This window comes from Protomyctophum bolini (assembly GCF_963924005.1).
Source record: "Protomyctophum bolini genome assembly, chromosome: 5".
Classification (NCBI taxonomy): Eukaryota; Metazoa; Chordata; class Actinopteri; order Myctophiformes; family Myctophidae; genus Protomyctophum; species Protomyctophum bolini.
In genome coordinates, this window is record NC_137866.1 from 11,367,795 (window position 1) to 11,387,321 (window position 19,527).

Consider the following 19,527-nt stretch of genomic DNA (forward strand, 5'->3'; position numbering starts at 1 on the left):
GTTCCTGCTCTGACCACTTGTTGTGTTTCAGAAGGCCCTGCATTATATGATGGGATGGATGGAAGCCCATTGGAAGCAAGTGTTGCTTAACTTGCTCAGCGAGCCCCGAAAAAGAGGAAGGGCTAATGCCATTGTAATTGTGTCAGAGAGGCCATCTACTACATTCACTGCCTGTGTGAATGGGATCAGATTACCCTAATAGAGGGCACTACGGGAGTCATGGGATGAACAGCATGTATGCACTTGCGCTGGGTGAAAAAGGCCAATTTTATGAGATGTACTCCCATTACGATGAAATTGTGCCCTCTCGTGGTGGTATTTGCCAAGTAGCCAAGCCCAACGTTATTATCAACTATATCAACCTAGCCTCGCGTAGCCAGCTTTCATCTGCCTTTGCAATGCTTATTTATTATTTCCCCAGGCAGATTTCTCACTCACGCGCAGAAATTGAAATGCACTTGCAGTATCTGATAAGAATGTAAATTATTTGTCACGATGACTATACACAAATTAGTCGTTAAAGCGTCACATGAATGAATGAATGAACACCCTTATGTTCTTACCTTATATTTATTATTTACTTATAATATGGTAACTCAAATGATCTAACAAATATACATATATTCAAGGCCTAGAACGTAACTAGCAGGCAGGCATCCTCATAAAACTAAAATATCATTAGTGAGTCGAAACAGTCGACAATTGGATCAAGACTATCATATCCATTATCAAAATCGATAATACATAATCTATGATAGTCTTGAATCTTGATATAGGCTAAATTGACAATAACATTTAGCACATTTCTGTCAAAAGGCACTTAAAGAAATGATTTAAAAAAGGCCCACTGTATGCAAATATAATCACTAATCAGACCTTCACTTTCACTGGTGACCCTCTTTAGCAGCGCCCCCCGTGTGTGTCACTTTAAGAACGCCACTGGTCACGTGTAGACCACTATGAAACGCTTGCTGCAGAAGTTGGAAAAAAGTTTGACAATCCCTAAAGAAGTACAACCAGAGAACCGTTAAAGAAATCTCATCTTCACATCAACGGTTTTTGTCAGCAGAAATGGAAAGCGTCGCTCAGGTAATGACATTAATTTGTGGCGCAAAATTAGTGCACTTTTTTTGACAAACACATTTTGATAGCTGTAACATTATACCCATGACTGCCTTGACATTGTGTATTTTCATCATCAGAAAATTATGATGACCGGGTTCTCTCTCGACCTGGGCCCGCTGAAAGAACCATTGGCATTTATCAGAGTGCTGGAGTGGGTAAGTTTAGTTTCTTTATCTCATAGTCATAGGCCATGCATAGATGCAGAATGTCCATCCCACACAGTTGAATACTTTCCAAATTGATTATCATGTTGAGTCTCGTGACGTAAAGCTCGGACAGAGAGACTATTCTTTTATTTTATTTTTTATTTATTTTTATCCGTGCTGGCAGCATGGTATACATGAGAATTCATGTATATGTTTTCATGAAGTTTAAGTTAAACTATCTAGGTAAAATAAAACTGACTATTCTAGAAATTACTAGATGGGGCTAACTGGCATTATGCTCCAGAATGATGAAACAAATCAGCTAATTTAGCAAGAAAATTGTAGGCTATACACTATTGCCATGTTTTTTTAAGTACATTACAAGAGCGCCCAATGGCCTACTTGGAAGATGAAAGTTGGAAATGCATCTTCCTGGATTACAGACGTACATATACACGTACAGAGACTTGGTGCATTTATAGATAGAGCTGTGCCCGTTGTGCCCGTTGGGCACTGGCCTACTTGGAATGATGCAAGGCATGCAGTTATGAACAGTTTAATATATAAAAGTAATGGCATATCCGTATAACCACACACATCCACATGACGATGACATCAAGTAGGTGGTTTGGTGGATTTCCTGTCTGAAGCTCAGTGGTGTGTGTGGTTTACAAAATTCTGTATCCCTTCTTAAATAAAGCTCCTTTGAATTGAATTGTGTGGTAGAACGACAACCTCTGTGTCCATTAAGCTATACTGTACCAACAACAAGCCTTATTTACCAATACTATACTGTATGTCTTGTTCCAGGTATTTTCTATTTTTGCTTTCGCCACCACTAGCGGCTATACTGGCAGCACAACCTTCTCTGTGCTGTGTAAAGGAGAAAGCAGCAGTAATAAATTGCATACAATCACTGCAGTCTTCAGCTACCCATTCAGGTGTGTGCAAACATAAATGTAAATGTGATGGTATGTGTTTCAATTGTATTTGAAATGACACTTCAGACAACTATTTAAGTCGTCTGAAGTGAGTTAAGGGTGATTAGATTATGCTTATTTGTATTATACATTTTTTGTCTTCACAGGTTGTTGGCAAATCCATATAAAGTCCCTGACTGTGTGATCAATAGCACTGTCACCACTGATAACTACCTGATAGGAGATCACTCGTCTTCAGCTGAGTTCTATGTCTCTATTGGAGTGTTCGCCTTTCTCTATAGCACAGTCACACTGGTCGTCTACCTGGGCTACCAACACATATACAGGGAGTCTAGTCGTGGCCCCATCGTGGTAAGTTTGCCCTCAATTATTTTTGTTTTGATTATGTTTGGTTAGCATATAGTGAAATGAGTTAGAAAGCCATAACTTAACTTTTCAAGCAAGCTAAACGTGTGAGCTTGTGCAAATTTAGCTAAGGCAGTGAGTGTAATTTTATAAGTTGGCTTTCCCTTCTCAGACATTAGAGTCACAAATAGTGTTATTTGGATCATATGCATGAAATGTTAGTTTTCTTGATGTTGATATATGCTTCTGCTTATTGTTCTATGCTGTGCTTCATACAGGCTAGAACCAGCAGAAGGTCATAGAAGGGGATTTAGCAGTATTGTGTAAATTAAACACTAGAGAGGGTGTATCCCCTGAACTCCAATAGTCAGCCTTCACAGTAGACTGAAACTGTCACAGACTAATTTCTGTATTTAATTGATTTGTACCGAGCTCTTTATCCTCTTCTTTGCCAAAAGGATTTGTTGGCCACTGCAACCCTGGCCTTTCTGTGGTTGGTGTCATCCTCCGCCTGGGGCAAAGGACTGACTGATGTGAAGTGGGCCACCAGTCCTTCAATCATAATGCCTAACTTAAATGTCTGCAAGGAAATTGTAAACACTTGCACCGCAGGTGCTGTACCTCATATGGGTCGACTCAACGCCTCTGTGGTAAGCTATGTGCAACTCGGTCTATGCTAAGAATAAAGACACCAAGGTTTTGTCAATGATATCACAACTAAGTGTCATCTAGCAGAAGTACTTCAGATTCTTCGAGTCCTTGAACTGTAAAAAACGCTTTGTTCCTGTTTCTGTGTGTAGCCTCAGCCTGTAGTTTGTAATAATGCCAGAGCCCCATGAATCCACAGGCTACATTTTGGATTGTGATAACACTTGGTCTAATCATTCTAGGTCTATGATAAAAAAAAAAATCTTAAAGTGTGCAAAATGGCTTCAGATGTTGGAATTCATCTGTCTTCTTTTTTAACCCCCTTTTGGCAGATTTTTGGTTTTCTCAACCTCATATTGTGGGGTAGCAACTGCTGGTTTATTTACAAGGAGACGCCCTTCCACAAGTCTACTAGCCAGCCTGCAGATGCAGATGCAGAGGGAGGAGTCAGGCCATCATAACTGCACAGCTTCCTCATCTCATAGGTCACTTGCATAGTGGCACTGAATGAATCATTTGGTACTATCTCTTCTTAGGAAAATGTCCTATATTATAAGGTATGCATTTCCATTTCTCCTTGGAAGTGCTGCATTTTTGTATTCAGGTCATTGTTGTTGGTGTTGTTGTTTTAACGTATACGTTTCGGAAGGTATTGAAACTCAGCTTGGACTTAAATTAAAGTAGGAAAATGTAGTAATTCAAAAGGCAGCCAACAAAGTTGTAATTGTAATGCAACCCTGAAAATGTCAGGGTTTAAACACAAGTCATGGAAGTGTTACATTTAGTGTTAGCTTAATAGTGACATAACATGGCAATGTCAAGTGAATCCAATTATTTGCATACAGTGTGTAGCAAATGTATTATTTGCACTTTCTGTCAGATGTGTGGTCTATTAGTGTGTTATAATTTCAAATAAATAAAAACAAAATATGTTAAAGATGTTAAAATGCTTTTGTTGTAGACACTAAATCAGTAGTGTCGTAAAACAACAAGTTTAAGTTGGAATTTGCAGGCATGAGGAACTTAAGTGTAGTTAGTTACAGTTAACTTAAATGTGCCACTAACTTTTTGGGGTAAATACAATGTATGGAAGAGTATGTTAATACAATAACACTTGTTGTAATTTGGTCTCCCTGCTCTTCTGTTCTGATCCTGTGGTAGGGTCTGGTTCAGAAGTGGTACTGCCTGAAGAAGGTCAAATTTCAATGTATCCAGCCAGTAAGTAGGTGTGCTCTAATATATCGGTGGTAAAAATGTGAGCACTTGCGTGGTGTTGGAATCTTGCGTAGGACTGTCATGAAAGTTACGGAGTGCCAGCTTTAATTTAATTTTGTATTTTGCTTTTAGTTATTGCATTTTGATCCATCTGGATTCGTGATGCTAGAGTGCAGTCTAGCCAACTCCTGAATCGCTGCCCTTACTGTCCTTACTGTCTAGCATGAGGTCTTGAGCTCTGCTAGCCGCAATTTGCAACACTAGATTTTTTTATAATGGGTTGCATCTAGAGTTGCAATACCCTCCATTGACAACCCATTGATCAAATTGAGATTTCCGATCTGCTTGTATTAAACAACATTAAACTCGCCAACATTGCAGCTGTAGGGCAACCTTGAATTATCCTATTTCTTCTTTTCTTTTAAAGAAATAGGTCTTTTTTCCCACAATGATACAAAAAACAAACAAACAAAATACATTGCTAGAGCGGTGCCCGTTGGACACTGGCCTACTTGGAACATGCAAGTTGGAAATGCATGCCCCACCCAGTTATTATGTCTGTGTCCCTTTTATGCCCATATATGGAGTTCCATGTCATGCAGATGTCAGAACAACATTGTGATGTTAGAACAGGCCAGCTCCACTGGAGATATAGGGCACTCAAGGCCGGGCACTGAACTCCCTGTTGTGGAGTGGAACGCGCGTGTCTCCCAAAATCCAGATCCTAGGATCAGGTACTGTGTCACACACTACTACTTCTGAAGTTGTTCTATGTAAATTATTTCCAGAACTCCTCCAAGCAAGGACAGCGCCACAGCATATGAAGTAAATCTCCATCAGAGATCTCTGGGGGAATCATTATTGAATATTCTGTGTGAATTATCTTATTTCAATCTGCAAAGCGTTTGTTTCATAAAAATCCACATTCTGTGCAGGTGATTATATCAAGTGTTGTAGTTTGGAAGTGCTCATACCACCTGTTTCGAATGTGCACATACTGCAGGAAGCAGCAGCGCGACCCGTTGGTAAAAACGAGTGCTTCCAAACTCCAACAATTAAAAAATATCATGGCACGGAATTTCTTAGCAGAAAGTAGCTCATAACATGTCTATGGTGGATTCTTATGAAACAAACACCTTGGGTTGGCTCCCACAGTGTCAGTTTGCTTGCCACTAGTGCCAGATGGTTGCCTGACGCAGTGCCCTTCTAGCATCATCCTTCATTTGGATTTGCAATATGAGATTATGTCCTTGAACGTAAACAGGATTATTTTTTGCATTATCTCAGTGTTGGAATAACTCATACTTAGTTAAATTAAAATACATTTTTAAATATTTTTTAAAATAACTATATATTCTGAATATAATTCGGTAATCATTGCTATGGAGTCTTTGTTCAGTAACATCTGTCTCTCTGGCTTCAGCTTTCAGCGCCCCCCTGGTGTTCATTTGAAATTACCGCAGGCAGCCAGCTATATCCCCTAGGCCAAATTCCAATAGCCCAAATCTCGGTCACTCGCTCACTCACACTTGCTCACTCCAGCATGGCAGTGTTACAGTGAAATTGATGAGCTGCCGAAATATGTGGACTTCACAGAACTTACAAGGAGTTCTTTAAATACGTGGCCTAAATACCGCTAAGTTTGAACTCTGCTAATCAACAAACTACAACCAGTAAGACGCGCAAACGCGGGAAGCGAACACAGCTCGTACATATTTGGGTTTTGGACTGCTTTGGGGACTCCTTATATGTTTATGGCTGAGTCATGGTGACGTAATCACTCAGCTCCATATATGGGCACAAAAGCGGGACAGACAGACACACACACACAGACATGATCTGCTAGGTCTCATAGTAAGTGCTCACTGCGTTCGCAATAATTCACATCCGGAAACTGACTTTATGTGATGTCTACACGATTGTCGCATATATCATCAGGTCCCCAATTTCACCATAACACATCCATGCTGGAGTGATCGAGTTTGAGTGAGCGAGTGGCTGGGATTTAGGCACCATTCCATTTCCACCAACACAGGCTACACAGCCCAATACAACAAGAGGAGGGGCAAAAGCTTTTTCGAGCAGTAGCGAGTAGCCGACATGTGTTAAATTTCACAACAAGCGGTAACATGGCTGGCGCGATGCACTCAGAAATCACTATTTACATCTGAACGTCGGAACTTCAACAACTTTGGAGTATTTTCCGGAGAAAACAAAGAAACAACAATGAGTGGATCCTTATGGGAGGCATGCGCATTGATCCTCACGATGGGAAGAACGTAGGCGCTGTCTAGCAGCCTGGGCAGCACGGAAGGTTAGTGTTGAGCTTTAGCTGCTTGGTATTGATATAAACCTTACAACCCGCCATCTGACGGGTTCGGCGACCTCCAGGGTTAAATCTGAACCTGAAGCGTTTTGGCGTCCATCGTGTTAAAGAGCTGGAGAAATGGCGAGGGTGCTGTTGTTGAACAAACATGCACTATAGTAAGAATATCAGAATATAGTGCTTTAACCGTTTTAACAAAAAACTTACCCTACCTTAACTATTTTGCCATTGAGATTCAATTTAAAATACATTAAGTTGATTGAATAACAGTTTTTGCTTTGTCTTTGTCTCACGAGTCACTATTGACTTTTTTATTTGTGTAATTTTTGCATACATAACTTTTCAAATGTTATCATGGTTCTGATTATTCAAAATAAATGTAGTGCACAAAACCTGCACACGTCTGCACTTGCAATATGAACACTCATTTATCAATGGAGTGTAAAATCTGCCTCAAATTCGATTGTCGTTTTTGGAGTACACGTCGGCACGCATTTATGAAATGATCGCAAGTAGCTGAGCCTTCCTTAATTTCGTTCCGAGCGTTAATAAATGTGACGGCTGAAATCAATCTGGCACGCCCTATGAAATCAAGCCTCGCCCTCGTTTTTGAGACATGATCAACTGCAATACGACCAAACAACCTATGGAAACCATAGTTACAGTTTCCCCCGCTCGCCTCGCAATGAAACTATTCCAGCACAGGCAGCGCAAATCCTCGCATGTATAGGCCTATGCACTCATGCAAAACACTAAGCATCTAACTTGCAACATTGTTTTGAATTTTTTATTTAATAGGACATTCCTTTACACATATGTATTAGTTTTATATACATTTTAGAAGTGAAAACATATGTTTAGATGCCTGTCAGCTGGTCAGACAATGCCGCTCTGCTTTTCTACGACAGAAAAACAGGTGAGGACAAAGCCTACGACAGCTCCCGACCTGATGTGATATTTGGGCGGCGCACGTTCAAGTTCATGCGGGAATGATAAATGCCGAGAATTGCGGTAATTCCAGCGTGCACCCATATTTGGGCGTACACTGCGTTGATAAATGAGGGCCTAAATGCATTTATTTTTAATACTTTGAACCCTGCCTACGCACCCGTCTCTGAGCCTACCAGGTGTGCATAAGACTTTGTTGCCTATCATGATTCTGATAGCAATTTTATAATTCTGATTTAAGTTTTATATTTTCTTCATAACTAATTCACTAGCTGACTAGCCAACAATGGGTATTTTCTTATGCACCTTTCTTCTACCTCCAGGCTCCATTCTACGTGATATATTATATACTGGCTAGCTTCATGAAGTGCATTACGATTGTTTTTAAATGACTCCTACTAGCTAATGCTATCTATGAAAACAATCTATGAAAACATTCTGTGACATTATTAAAGGGAAGAGCTGTATTTGTTATTTAAATGTGTGGTTTCTGTCAAATGCTGGCCATTAACATGCCTCCATATTTTAGTTTATTATGGTGGCGCACTGGCATACAATTTCAATTCAAAGGAGCTTTATTGGCATGAGAAAACGTTTACATGGCAAAATACAATAAAAACTGTTGAAAATGGAGAAAGTATATACAGTTGGAGGGGGTACAGCATTTTGTAAACAGCTATGTCACATACATTGCATCGTATATGCTGTATACAGGGTGTAAAGCTTTTTTTAAACAAATAGCATACCATCTTAACAGTGAAGCGAATAGGGAACTTGTGGTATGATATCTGTAATCCGTTGACAACTATAGTGCCTGGAGTTCCAGCAAGCCCCATAAGTTACTGCTCACCTGGATAGGCAACCGTCCTACAAACAACACCAGGAAGAAGTGAGGGCCAAACCTCGCTTGCATCACTTGGGGTGTCTCTTGGGGTGCCACTACCAATCTCGATGCCCCAGCCTGAAGTAGAAGCCTTTTTCCCCCTCACTGTATATGTTTCTTTTCCCTTTTTACCTCCTTTATGATGAATTCGAAGTGTCTATTTGTACGTCTCTAAATGTTTTGATGAATTGAACAAGGTGGACCCTCTTGTAAACAAGTGTAATGCTTAATTGGGTCATCCACTCACAGTTAACAGTCTTTGTATTGAGTTTGTGCTTGAAATGTACTGTAATTCTGCAAACTGTTAATACATATTTCAATCAATCAATCAAACCTGGCTCTGTCTGTGTCCTTTTTATGCCCATATATGGATATTTCTGTATCTGTCTCTCTGTGTCCCTTTATTCCTGTATGGAGTTATGTGTCAGGCATGCCCAAGTGTGTGTGTGTGTGTGTGTGTGTGTGTGTGTGTGTGTGTGTGTGTGTCTATTTCTTCATTCATTGTTTCACCAATATTCTTGAGCTGCCTCTTCCTGTGCACGAACTTCATGACGCGTTTATGATGCGCGTGCCGTCCGTGCGTGAACTGATGGTGTCTGTCAACTCGTCGTGAACGCGCAAGAAGAGCAGCAATGGCCGCTTTGGATCGGCGAAATCCCAACCTCGACGATTTTGTTGGATTAAACTGGAGTTCATGGGCAGATCATGTGGCTAATATTTTATCATCGGAAGGTGAGCCATACCCGCATCTCCACGGTGTCTTTTTGTCACACATTATGATGTCGTTGCACTGTGATTTCTTTAATTTCTGCAGCGAAGCACTGTCCCAACATTAAAAAGCGCAACCCAAACAAAAGACCCACACTGGGTCCTAGCGCTGGAGGAGTTGGCCAATCTGTTGTAGTCTAGTACTGCGTACCCTGTCAGCCAACAATCAAGACAACCAACGACATGTTACAGTAATTCAGTAAAAAAATGAAATGGAGAAAAATCAACTCGACAGATATACGTGTGAGGTGAGGCGCCAGAACCAGACGCAGCCAGCCTAAGTGCAGCCGTGCAGGTGCAACTGGCTAGCCAATCACCGTCACGTACACCAGCAACAACAACAACAACACAACTCACAACACTACTTAAGGGATTTGGCCAGCTAAACTGCCAGTGTCATCCAGGGCTCGGCTAAGCTAGATAACAAAATGTTCATAGAGTTAAGTGTTTTTCCCATTTTGAGTGTGCCCCGTATTAGTGGGCTAGTTCATTTTGGCATAAGGGGTTCCATGGGGTCCCCAGCAAAGGGGGAGGGGAGGGGGGGATGAGGATATGTTTCAACACCTAAAGCCTTTACTATATTCGACTATTTAAAATAACCAGGCACTGTGACTTGTGAGGTGGAGACCGGCTATTATGAAAAGATATTGTCAAAACCTCTTTATGGCACAACTTGGTCCTCTCAAATGTGTGACAATGTTTGAGAACCACTGGCATAGAATGACATACTACCAGGCAACCATGCATTAACACTGAATGTTTTTGCATCAAGCAGGCTTGAATGTGGAAGAATGCAGCAAGTATGGGAAGAAACGCGCAGAGACCATGACCCTTGGGAAAGAGGGTGAGGGTTCTGCTGTTGAAAATCTTTCAATAACTTGGTCAGTACATCACTGGGAGTAGTATAGGACCACTCCTAGTGGTGTATAGTCAGTCCTCTGACAAGTAACTTCTTCTGTACCTTATATTTTCTTGCATAGATATGCCCATATATGGCCATAGCCCAACTGATGATGACTTCTACTTGGTGGTGTGCAGTCACTGTGGTCAGGTGGTCAAACCGCAGGCCTTTGAAATGCACTGTGAGAGGCGACATGGGCCCGTCACTAAGCTCTGCAAACAGTACACCACCTCAGCCCCTGAGCAGCGACCTAGGACTGGCCGGTCCTCCTCAATTATTTCTCAGTCTGCGCAAGATAAGGAAAAGGATGGCAAATACCAAGGGACTGGAGCCCCCTTGGCAGCACTAGTTGTCCCCCGAGACAGACCCACTAAAGTCCAAAAGGAGGAGGTCGGGTAAGTTGACATTCTGCATTATTGGCGGTTATTTATAGACCTATTTTGTCACTTTTGACACTTTTTACATGTCTGTAGTAGTTTGATCCGAACAGAATATTAGCTCCAGACAGTCAACATCATTTTACATATCCTGTGTGTGGACGGTTTGTTGTTTACAGCAAAAGGCAAGAAATCTTGCTGTTCTGTTTCCAAGCAACAGCTAGCTGGCTCGAGAGCCAATATTCTCAGTGGATTTAAGTACTGCAGGTACATTGTGTAAAAGGCAAATTGTATATAGGTTTGAAATCACCAAACATATCAGTATCACTTAAGTGCTCAATGTTAAGTAGGACTATTAGTAACAACAGAGCTTATTCCATCATGTTCATTCTTATGTTATTCCTCTGTTTGGGTGATCGGATAACTGGTGTGGGCTGGAGATGGGAGAGTATTAACCATTTAGACCCGAGGACGATTCTACAAATGCCTTCTAAATCATGGCAGTTTTCTGAAAATCCTATGTTTCTATAACAGTGGTTTTCAAACTATTTCATGTCAAGGACCCCAAAAATTATTATGTATTTGGCCGCCGACCCCATCTGAAAATATGTTGTTCCAGCGACCTCCCAGAAGCAAAGATTTTAGTTAAAAATGCTCTGAAAGAATATATATTGAAAGATTTGTGCCACATTTTCATGATTTCTCAAAAATAGTAGATCTACAAGCTTGTAGCGCGGCACCAAGTGCTGCGCTATGAACTTGTAGATCTGCTATTTTTCAATAGCTAAAGTATAACATAATGCTTAAAACACCAAACGGGTTCCCGTCCTGAATGGGTTAATGATGTTTAGGACACAAGAAACACTTACCTGGGTTTTTATGTGTTTTTAGATATTTTGTCATGACGCCATGTTCATGACCAACATTTGTCATGAAAATGTGGTCTCACTTCCTTCCTGGACTACAAGTTACACTTCCATGGAGCCTCCCCCTCTCCACACGGAGGGGCAGTGCACCAAAGCATTATGGTCATTGTAGGAATTCAGCAATCCAGTCAAACACACAGACTTCATCTTTTTTCCGGCCATAGGGTGCACATTTCAAATTGTGCTACTGTTATCTACTACAAATACTATTAACATTGAGTGACGTAGTTTCTTCCAGAGGTGAAATGTCCCTTTTAGTAGACCCATGAACTCTTCAGTCTTTTGTGTATCATGGCACTTTAGAGTGTGACTATTGAAACATATACAACATTATTAACATGATCCACTCATACCACTTACTGTAGTTCTAATATAATTAAACCTGCATTTTATGTGTTTTTCCATTTCCATCTACAGTGTACCATCAGTGGACAAGTTCCCTCAGGAGAGCTCTCCATCACCTACATATTCCTCTGCTACTTGTCCCAGAGTCCCTCCCTGCCACACAGAACCTCTACTACTTGGAGCACTGTCCTCCTCCTCAGAGAAACCCACAGAACTTCTACTACCTGGAGCACTGTCCTCCTCCTCAGAGAAACCCACAGAACCTCTACTACCTGGAGCACTGTCCTCCTCCTCAGAGAAACCCACAGAACCTCTACTACCTGGAGCACTGTCCTCCTCCTCAGAGAAACCCACACAGCAGAAGCCTGTGACTAGGCCATCAGATGAGAAGCCTGTGACTAGGACATCGGATGAGAAGCCTGTGACTAGGCCATCGGATGAGAAGCCTGTGACTAGGACATCGGATGAGAAGCCTGTGACTAGGCCATCAGATGAGAAGCCTGTGACTAGGACATCAGATGAGAGGCCTGTGACTAGGCCATCAGATGAGAGGCCTGTGACTAGGCCATCAGATGAGAAGCCTGTGACTAGGATATCGGATGAGAAGCCTGTGACTAGGCCATCAGATGAGAAGCCTGTGACTAGGCCATCAGATGAGAAGCCTGTGACTAGGATATCGGATGAGAAGCCTGTGACTAGGCCATCAGATGAGAAGCCTGTGACTAGGCCATCGGATGAGAAGCCTGTGACTAGGCCATCGGATGAGAAGCCTGTGACTAGGATATCGGATGAGAAGCCTGTGACTAGGCCATCGGATGAGAAGCCTGTGACTAGGATATCGGATGAGAAGCCTGTGACTAGGATATCGGATGAGAAGCCTGTGACTAGGACATCGGATGAGAAGCCTGTGACTAGGCCATCAGATGAGAAGCCTGTGACTAGGACATCGGATGTTCAACACAATCCTCTGCCCATCCCGAGGACTTACAGCCGCACTTACAAGAAAGTTTGCAGTAAGTTAACTGACACACAAACTTCTGTCTGTCTGTCTGTCTTTCGTAGATAGTTTTTAATGAATAAATATGCCCCATATGTTTATCCTGCTACACCTTTTACCTGATTTGCAAAATAAACTTCAAAAACTGGTTTCATGCCCTTTAAGTGCCAGTCAACCTCTTTTCTCCCATAATGGAAGTGAACGGGGACACAGATGCGACTGATATGCCTGAAGTACACTGAGTCCAGCCTTGAGCCCCAGTCAGACAACTGTATCAGACGCGTCGCATAGTCAATGAATCTGAAACGCAAGCTGATCCGTCAGATTCATTATTTTCCCATGTTATCCTGTGGCGGGACTGTAGTCAGTGCTGGCACTAGGAGTGTTAAGTGCCTGTTGGACACATTCTCACGCCTAAACTAAATCCAGAAAAAAGTGAACATGCTGAGCTGACATTTATTCCCACAAATGGAACGATGATTTGATTTGAAACAACCGAGAAGGTCCCGCTCCTGACCAATGTTTGGCACGTCTCACTCTTTAAGCCACAAGGCTAGCACTACTGTTTGATGACATGAAACTGCCAGTGTAAAAGTATTGAAAGACCAGACTCACAATGTTTTTTTTGTCCTCTAATTTTGCAAGGGGACCTTGTTTTTTTGCATTCACTCTTCTTTCCTTGCAGTACCTAAAGCCTCATTTGATCATTATTGGGATAATATCATGAATCACAATTATTTTGGCCAGGATAATAAAATGAATGTCCCGTGCCTCAGAGGCCCAATCCAGCCATAATAGAACATCTGACTGTCTGTGATGTCTTGTTAGTTCTGCATGCTGACTAGCTACTGTTTGTTTTCTTTCCCCAGAGAAAGAATGTGACCTGGACAAACACTGCAGCGTGTTGGATCCAGAAAGGAAGAGGCTGTGCACCCGCCAGCTTATGTGCAATGTAAAAACACTCCTCCTCACTTTCCCTCATGGCCTTTTTAACCACATAAACCTTAGCGCCCCTATTCTGGGCATTTCATTCAAGGCAAGTCAGCGGAAAGAATCAATGTACAAGCTCACATGTGGGCAAATAGATTTGTTGTGGAGGGGGGGGGGGGGGGGGGGGGGGGCGGAGGACCTTGGTCCACAAGTTTATAGGGTCTTTTTGGCCAAATTCAAAAGTACGGTATGACAGTTGAAAGCACAGAGATTTGGTGTAAAGGGAAAAAGAGGGGTGTAAATGGAAAACTGGGGGGCATGTATAGACCCCTGGGGGACACTGGTCAACAAAGAATATAGGGTTTAAAGGGATAGTTCACAAAAAAACCCATTTTCTATCGATTACTCACCCAATTGAGACTTTAATTAATGGATTTCGTTTTTGTGGCATTCCTAAGCCAATCATTTGATGATTGTGATGATGGTCAAAGAGTTTCCTTTGTGTCTCCATAGTGAGTATAGGGAGCTGGACATCAAATTATTGGCTTAGGACAAAAACCAAAGATATCTATGGGGGAAGTAATCGATAGAAAAAGGTTATTTACACACGTACCATTAATTATTGCAAAAATAACAGATGTGACCGGACCCCCCATGCACACACACACTCACACAATGACTGGCATATCATGATTTCTTCCACTCTCTAGATACATTCCATCCACCAGCGGCGTAAAGTGGTGGGCAGGAGTAAGACTTTTGACCAGCTGGTAATGGAACAACGGGCAGGGTCTAAAGGCCAGGACTCCCAGGCACTGATAGACTCTCCATCACATTCGGAGGCCCCCGAAGAAGAGCCATCACCACCCCAACTCGACAAACGCAACCGCGGCAGCTGCTTCCCCATCCTCAGGTACGAGAGCTAGACACATGGTAATCAGAGCCAGGGACGTGCAGAGAGTGTCAAGGGACTTCCAAACGGGAAGCGATATAACGCCCCTATAGTTCATTTTCAATGACACCTGCGTTTTTGCGCGGAGCACTGGGGAGCAGTCGCGGTGCAACAACGCAAGCGTATTTATGTGAGCGTGAATTTGTTGTGCTCGTTTCGTGCACATACCCGCGACTATTTTGGGCACTTATGGTCGAAGATAGCAGATCTACAAGCTCACAACGCACTGCAATGCGTTGAGAGCTTGTAGATCAGCTAGTTTTGGGGCGCAACCCGGCACTCTAGCTAGTGGAGATGCGGTGTACGACATGGATTTCTAAACAAATTTCATCAAGTCAATCAAGTTCAGGAGACTTCGGAAAAAAAGCAATTCTCTTGAATGGTGCTTCCAGTATGGCATGGAAAGGAGAGGAGGGACATTTGCATTTCTTCCACCATGTAGTAAATTCTGCATTTGTGGTCGTAAATGGGCATGGGCTGAATTGAAAGCCCCCTTTTATGTCTTATGTGTGCACGAAGAAATTCCATAAATTAGAAAACAAATGTAGTAGTGAAACTAGCTGATCTACTGGTGGTGAGGTAGGAGTTGGGAACCACTAAACTAAAGTTCTCTGTTCACTTGTTGGTCAGTATCTCCTGAACGATATTGTGCTTAATGCTGAATAATATGCTATAATACCTTACATTATATTAGTTTGCTTTGAGCTTTGCTTTCACCTCGTTGAGGTCAACAATGTTGTCGGGATGAATGATTTGTAGAATTGCATGCCGGTGTTTTTCCAAATCAGCCCGTCCTGGCTTGCCTTGCATGGTATGCATGCGCATTGCGTTCTCTCTTGCACTGCTGATCCTAAACCAGCATAATCATCACACAAGTAACGCAGCCATTCATGTCGCTGCTACACTAACCTGATCCCAGGTCAGCCTAAACTATCACACAAGTTAAACAGCACTTGTTTCGTTGCGTCTTTCCCTCCCTGGTCAGTTTTTTGGTGTCATTTTAAAATGACACAAAAAAGCTATTTAAAGACTGCCATTTGAAAGAAAATTCTGACATGGTCTGACAAATCTGTCATTTATTTCCATAATTGCAATCTAAAAATACAAATGTCTGAAGGGATCCGGGGTGCCTTGCTAGCACATTGTCCTACTGAAACCTGCCTCTTTATCCTGTGAAACGACACTGTTATAATGTACCAGTCCTATTCCCTCATTGGCTCCCTACGGTTTACCAGCAGGCATTCCCCCAGCAGGGAGTCACTGGAGAGTAATCCAGATGAGGAGGAGGAGGAGGAGGAAGTGGACATAGAGCCTCCATACCCCTTCAACCAGAGCCTCCTGTTGAGTGAGGAGAGCGACGGAGAGGAGCAGGAGGAGGCCAGGGACCTGCCCGCCACACCCTGGCACCCCAAACCTCTCGGGGTGGGTACTGGAAATCGCTCTGGATTAACCCATTTAGGCCTAAATAAAGGCCGAAATAAAGGTCGAAACAAAAAAAACGTTCGCTCTGAAAGAATATATATTCAAAGATTTGTGCCGCATTTTTACGATTTTTCAAAAATAGCAGACCTACAAGCTTGCAGATCTGCTATTTTTCAATAGCTAAAGTATTACATAATGCTTAGTTAAAACACCAAAAGGGGTTCCCGCCCAGCGTCAGCAAAATGCCTGAATTGTAAATTGTACCAAAACCTGCAAGAATATTTTAATACTTTATAATAAATGTTTGGTATATAGTGATTTACAACTACTAGGCCATTCGTTTAGCTTCACATCCTGGCTCACCTAAATGACCAGAGATAAGAGCCATAGGGCTGTTTTTGCGTGTCTTAAGTACCAGGTCTTATTACTTAACTTGAGTAAACTAAAGACCTGGAGGCGTGATCAATGCCATTTGGCTATTCTGAGTGGCCAAAGAGCATTGATCACGCCTCCAGGTCTTTAGTTTACTCAAGTTAGGTAATAAGACCTGGTACTTAAGACACGCAAAATACAGCCCATAGTGCCATGGCATTGTTGTACTGTACAACCTGTGCACAACTGAATCAGCAGACGGCAGCACTTGAATGCAGTGACTGAAGCGATCTCACCGTCTCTCGGATGCCGAGGTGAACAGGCCAGCATGCATAAACTTAAACGTCCTCCGTCATATTGGAAATGTTTTCCGCTGCCGTGTGCTTTTCTAGATGAGATCAAAGCAGTTTTGTTTATTTTAAAAGAGAAATAAATTCTACCTACCGCATTATGTATAATCCAAAAGCGATCATTCGCCTTAACATAACCACTGGTTTTGACCTACTGTAATATTACATCCCATTAGCTTTGCACTTTTGGAAGCCACACCTTGGGTTGTAGCATCTTCACCTTTGACCGCCGGTTGCATCGCCTTCGGTTTGCCCTCAGTGCCATGGTGGAGCGCCACATCAGCGCTCACTTGTGGAAGTAAGTGTCTGTCGTTCCTCATATCTGTTAATGAGAATGGTTTCTTTATTTATTTCACTACTGTTATTTTTAACAGTCCTTTAACGATCCTCCCCATTTTTGTGGCTTTATGAGAGGGAATCTATGGCATTGGCATTATAGTCTAATATTCTCCGTCAATTTCAGCAACCAAGATTTGTCTTATGCTTTGTGGAAATGTGTTCTCTTTTCCTATTACTGTACTACAGCATTAAAACGTGTGTATTTGGCAGGTTACATGAAATTAAAAATGTTGTCGAGTAATGCAAATTGGCAATGTAGCATTTGCCCTGGGAGGCTACAGCCATTGCACAAAGCTCTTTTTGAAATAAGAAAATAAACCGTTTTTTTGTTGTTGCTTTCGCATACAGGAAAATACCTCAATTGTCGACAGGTCTCAGGAGACACAATACTACATCCAGCAGTGCTGCTCGATCCTCTGTCAGGACAGGAGTCAGAGCTTCCCCTCTCACTGGCTCCTCAGTCAGGTGTCCTCCTCCCACCTCCCACCTCCACAGAGCTGCAGGCAAGGTCAGCTGCTCCTCCACCTCCTCAGGGCAGTCGGAGACTAAGAGCTGTCTGAACAACCCTCCTGCTAGCACCAAACCACCCTTCTCCACCCTTCTCGGTCGCCAGCGCAATCCCATCGGGCGTCCCAGCAAAGCTCGTCTGAGGGAGCTCGGACTACTAGGAGCTGGTGGCACAGTGGAGAAAGCTGCTAAACCTTCACACAGCTGCGCCGAGGACCAGTCTTTCATCAGGGAGCAGGACCTCCATGAGAAGTGCCAACCGCCCTCTTCTCAAGGACCAATCAACGGCACTGTCTCACCAAGAAAGAAGCCATGCCCCTCTCAGCCACCACACTTATCAGACCGACACTCAAGCGCGCCAGGGGTGGCCAGTCGTTCCCCTTTCCCCACACCCTTCCACCCACCCCACCCCTCACCACGCCGAAGGGGGAGACCGCCAGGGGTTTATGGCCGACTGTTGGGTTTTGACCACAGGCAGCTGGCCAAGAGGCGGAAGACCAGTGACGGATCACCACCACCTAATGCTTCCCTGAGCAGAACCTCCAGCCTGTTCTCATGGAAGGGGGAGAACAGGGCTGATGTGCTGTCTCAGGGCTTGGAGAAGACTATAGATCCACAAAGAGTGAGTGGACATACTAATTGGCCAATTTACCTGTATGCTATTAACTAAACGGAATACTTTCAAAACAAATATATTCATTATGAAATATAAACTGTTACGTTGTAATGGCCTGGTTTATATAATAGTGACTTTGTTGGAAATGTAAATATCGCCATTTTGACGGTAACATTCCTCTTACAAAAATGTTGCCTAGCCTACACAGTGACAGTAGCCTACTACATTGTGTTTGGATCGAAACCCTTCACATTTAGTTGCAGCATTCTTTCTGCCTAAGCTCATCAAGAGAACTTGTACGTTTTGGAGCTACCTTGAAGTATTGGTAGATGATAACTGTTCTCTCTCTGTTTTGGCAGACAAAACTTCATTAAGGGGCCTGCCTTAAAGGAGAAGAAGCCTATACTGCAGGCTAAAACTACTGCCAGTGAGTGAGTGAGTGTGCGAGCGCATGTCTGTGTATATGCATGTGTGTGTCTGTGCATTCATGTCTGTGTCATATGTACACAATCATGTGTGCACATGTTCTGGTCTTTAAGCACAATTCATCAGGTGTGTGTGTGTGTGTGTGTGTGTGTGTGTGTGTGTGTGTGTGTGTGTGTGTACACTGTATGTGTATTATTACAATTGTTCTCTTTTTGTACATAGCTGAATGGTTCTGTTGATTACTGATTATGTATGGCAATAGAAATACCTCGACCTATCCATTATGCTGCTAAATTGAAATGTCAGTATGGTAAATCCATTAAATTCATTGTATCCCTAAAACCGCTCTGGTGTGGTAATTCAGGTGTCTTCGGACTTAACCCCTAGCACTTGCCGTAGTACTTGCCCTAGCCTCGACAAAATTATGTAGAGTATCTAGACAGTACACAACATTCTATAGTGTATATACTTTTATACCGGTAGTTATATTGTACAGATATTCTACTGTTAGACGGGTGTTAGGTTCTTAGCTTATGATCCTTGATGACTATTTCTATGTATGTGATGCAGGCTATTACCATGTGGTGTTCTTGCTTACTGTAAATCGCTCTGGATTGAGTGTCTGCTAAATGCCTTTAAATTGTAAATTGTACCATGTATTTACACCTTGCAACCACTAGATGTCACCAACCCTTCAGTTTTCATTCAGGAATGGCAGTATA

At 42.6% G+C, this 19,527-nt stretch overlaps 2 protein-coding genes across 3 annotated transcripts; both read left to right on the forward strand.

Moving 5' to 3' along the window:
- The first annotated feature begins 955 nt into the window (after positions 1–955).
- On the forward strand, positions 956–8,771 carry sypl2b (synaptophysin-like 2b). Of its 2 annotated transcripts, XR_013964137.1 has the most exons (7): positions 956–1,089; positions 1,203–1,280; positions 2,082–2,212; positions 2,359–2,563; positions 3,016–3,207; positions 3,538–4,423; positions 7,655–8,697. XR_013964137.1 is itself a non-coding variant. In XM_080764750.1 (6 exons), exons 1-6 carry the CDS (start codon positions 1,072–1,074, stop codon positions 3,664–3,666), a joined length of 753 nt encoding a protein of 250 aa, XP_080620876.1. In that variant the 5' UTR covers positions 956–1,071; the 3' UTR covers positions 3,667–8,771. The 2 variants fall into 2 exon arrangements, 1 of the variants encoding a protein (XP_080620876.1); XM_080764750.1 differs by having other exon boundaries at positions 3,538–8,771.
- A 420-nt stretch (positions 8,772–9,191) lies between these two features.
- LOC308314942 (uncharacterized protein) lies at positions 9,192–18,827 on the forward strand. The gene is made up of 10 exons (XM_080762760.1): positions 9,192–9,309; positions 10,121–10,189; positions 10,326–10,641; positions 11,967–12,907; positions 13,761–13,843; positions 14,532–14,734; positions 16,009–16,195; positions 17,094–17,215; positions 17,605–18,385; positions 18,739–18,827. Exons 1-10 carry the CDS (start codon positions 9,210–9,212, stop codon positions 18,751–18,753), a joined length of 2,817 nt encoding a protein of 938 aa, XP_080618886.1. The 5' UTR covers positions 9,192–9,209; the 3' UTR covers positions 18,754–18,827.
- The last annotated feature ends 700 nt before the right edge of the window (positions 18,828–19,527 follow it).

Excerpts from the sequence above, each read along its gene's own strand:
- LOC308314942 (XM_080762760.1), top strand. The coding sequence starts at position 9,210 with ATGGCCGCTTTGGATCGGCGAAATCCCAACCTCGACGATTTTGTTGGA. Across the intron at positions 12,908-13,760 it reads CACTTACAAGAAAGTTTGCA|AGAAAGAATGTGACCTGGAC; the intron begins GTAAGTTAACTG and ends TTCTTTCCCCAG. Across the intron at positions 17,216-17,604 it reads ATCAGCGCTCACTTGTGGAA|GAAAATACCTCAATTGTCGA; the intron begins GTAAGTGTCTGT and ends TTTCGCATACAG.
- sypl2b (XM_080764750.1), top strand. Across the intron at positions 2,213-2,358 it reads GTCTTCAGCTACCCATTCAG|GTTGTTGGCAAATCCATATA; the intron begins GTGTGTGCAAAC and ends TTGTCTTCACAG. Across the intron at positions 2,564-3,015 it reads CTAGTCGTGGCCCCATCGTG|GATTTGTTGGCCACTGCAAC; the intron begins GTAAGTTTGCCC and ends CTTTGCCAAAAG.